General features: G+C 46.5%; 1 protein-coding gene across 1 annotated transcript in view; it reads left to right on the forward strand.

The window, feature by feature from the left end:
* Positions 1-178, forward strand: part of ETH_00027750 (uncharacterized protein) — a gene marked incomplete at both ends in the record, with an annotated part of 737 nt that extends 559 nt beyond the window's left edge. Inside the window, one exon of the mRNA XM_013372693.1 lies at positions 131-178. Within this exon, the coding sequence (XP_013228147.1) occupies positions 131-178 (48 nt within the window). The remainder of the gene's footprint in view (positions 1-130) is intronic.
* Between the last annotated feature and the right edge of the window lie 840 nt (positions 179-1,018).

Genomic DNA, 1,018 nt, shown 5'->3' on the forward strand with positions numbered 1-1,018 from the left:
GCCCCCCTTGGGGGCGCCCCCGGGGGGGGCCCCCCGGGGGCCCCCCTGTGGGGCCCCCTAGCTTGGCTTGTGCTGCTGCTGTACCCATGTGGCCGGCCTTTCTGCAGCTGTGATGCTGCTGCTGCTGCAGCATCTGGAGCAGCGGCCGCTGCTGCTGCTGCTCCTGCAGCACCACTAGCTGCAGCAGCGGCGACTGCTGCTGCTGCTGCTGACACCGCACAGTAGCCGCAGCAGCAGCAGCCGCAGCAGCAGCAGCAACCGCAGCAGCAGCAGCAGCTGCTGCTGCCGCTGCTTCGAGGGATTTAGTCAAAGAGTGAGCAGCAGCAGGGGAGCCGCACTGGGGTGTACGTACACCTCGATCTCAGCAGCAGCTGCTGCTGCTCCGATTTTTTAATTATTTATTTTAAAGAGATTCCAATAGTAATGGCAAACGCTGCATCTGCATCTGCTCTTCAAGGGTTTAGGGTTTAGGGTTTGGGCTACGGTTTAGGGTTTGGGGCAGTTCGGGGTTTAGGATCTAGGATTAAGGGTTTAGGGTCTACGCTAGGGTTTAGGGTTTGTAGATTCTGCTCTAGGGTTTGCCACTCCTAAACCCTACCCAGTAAACCCTAAAACCTAGCCAGTAAACCCTAAACCCTAGCTAGTAAACCCTAAACCCTAGCCAGTACGCCCTAAACCCTAAACCCTTAGCTTCTAAACCCTAAACCCTTTTTGCGACCCCCGTAGAGTTTTCTGGCAGACAGCAGCAGCAAACAAATGCAAAAGTTTATTTTCTGTTTTATTTTAAAATAAGAATGAAGTTTATTATTTGGCCAATACATAGATATATGCATATAGCCACATATATGTACATATATATACATACATACATATATAATTTTATTACATATATACATTATGTGTATATAGATAATATACATAAGCATATCTATATAATTAAACATATATATATGGATATACGTTTACATAAATATACATAATATCTATATATATTATATATATATACATATATACAAAA

This window comes from Eimeria tenella, genomic scaffold, assembly GCF_000499545.2.
Source record: "Eimeria tenella Houghton genomic scaffold, Eth_scaff103, whole genome shotgun sequence".
Classification (NCBI taxonomy): domain Eukaryota; phylum Apicomplexa; class Conoidasida; order Eucoccidiorida; family Eimeriidae; genus Eimeria; species Eimeria tenella.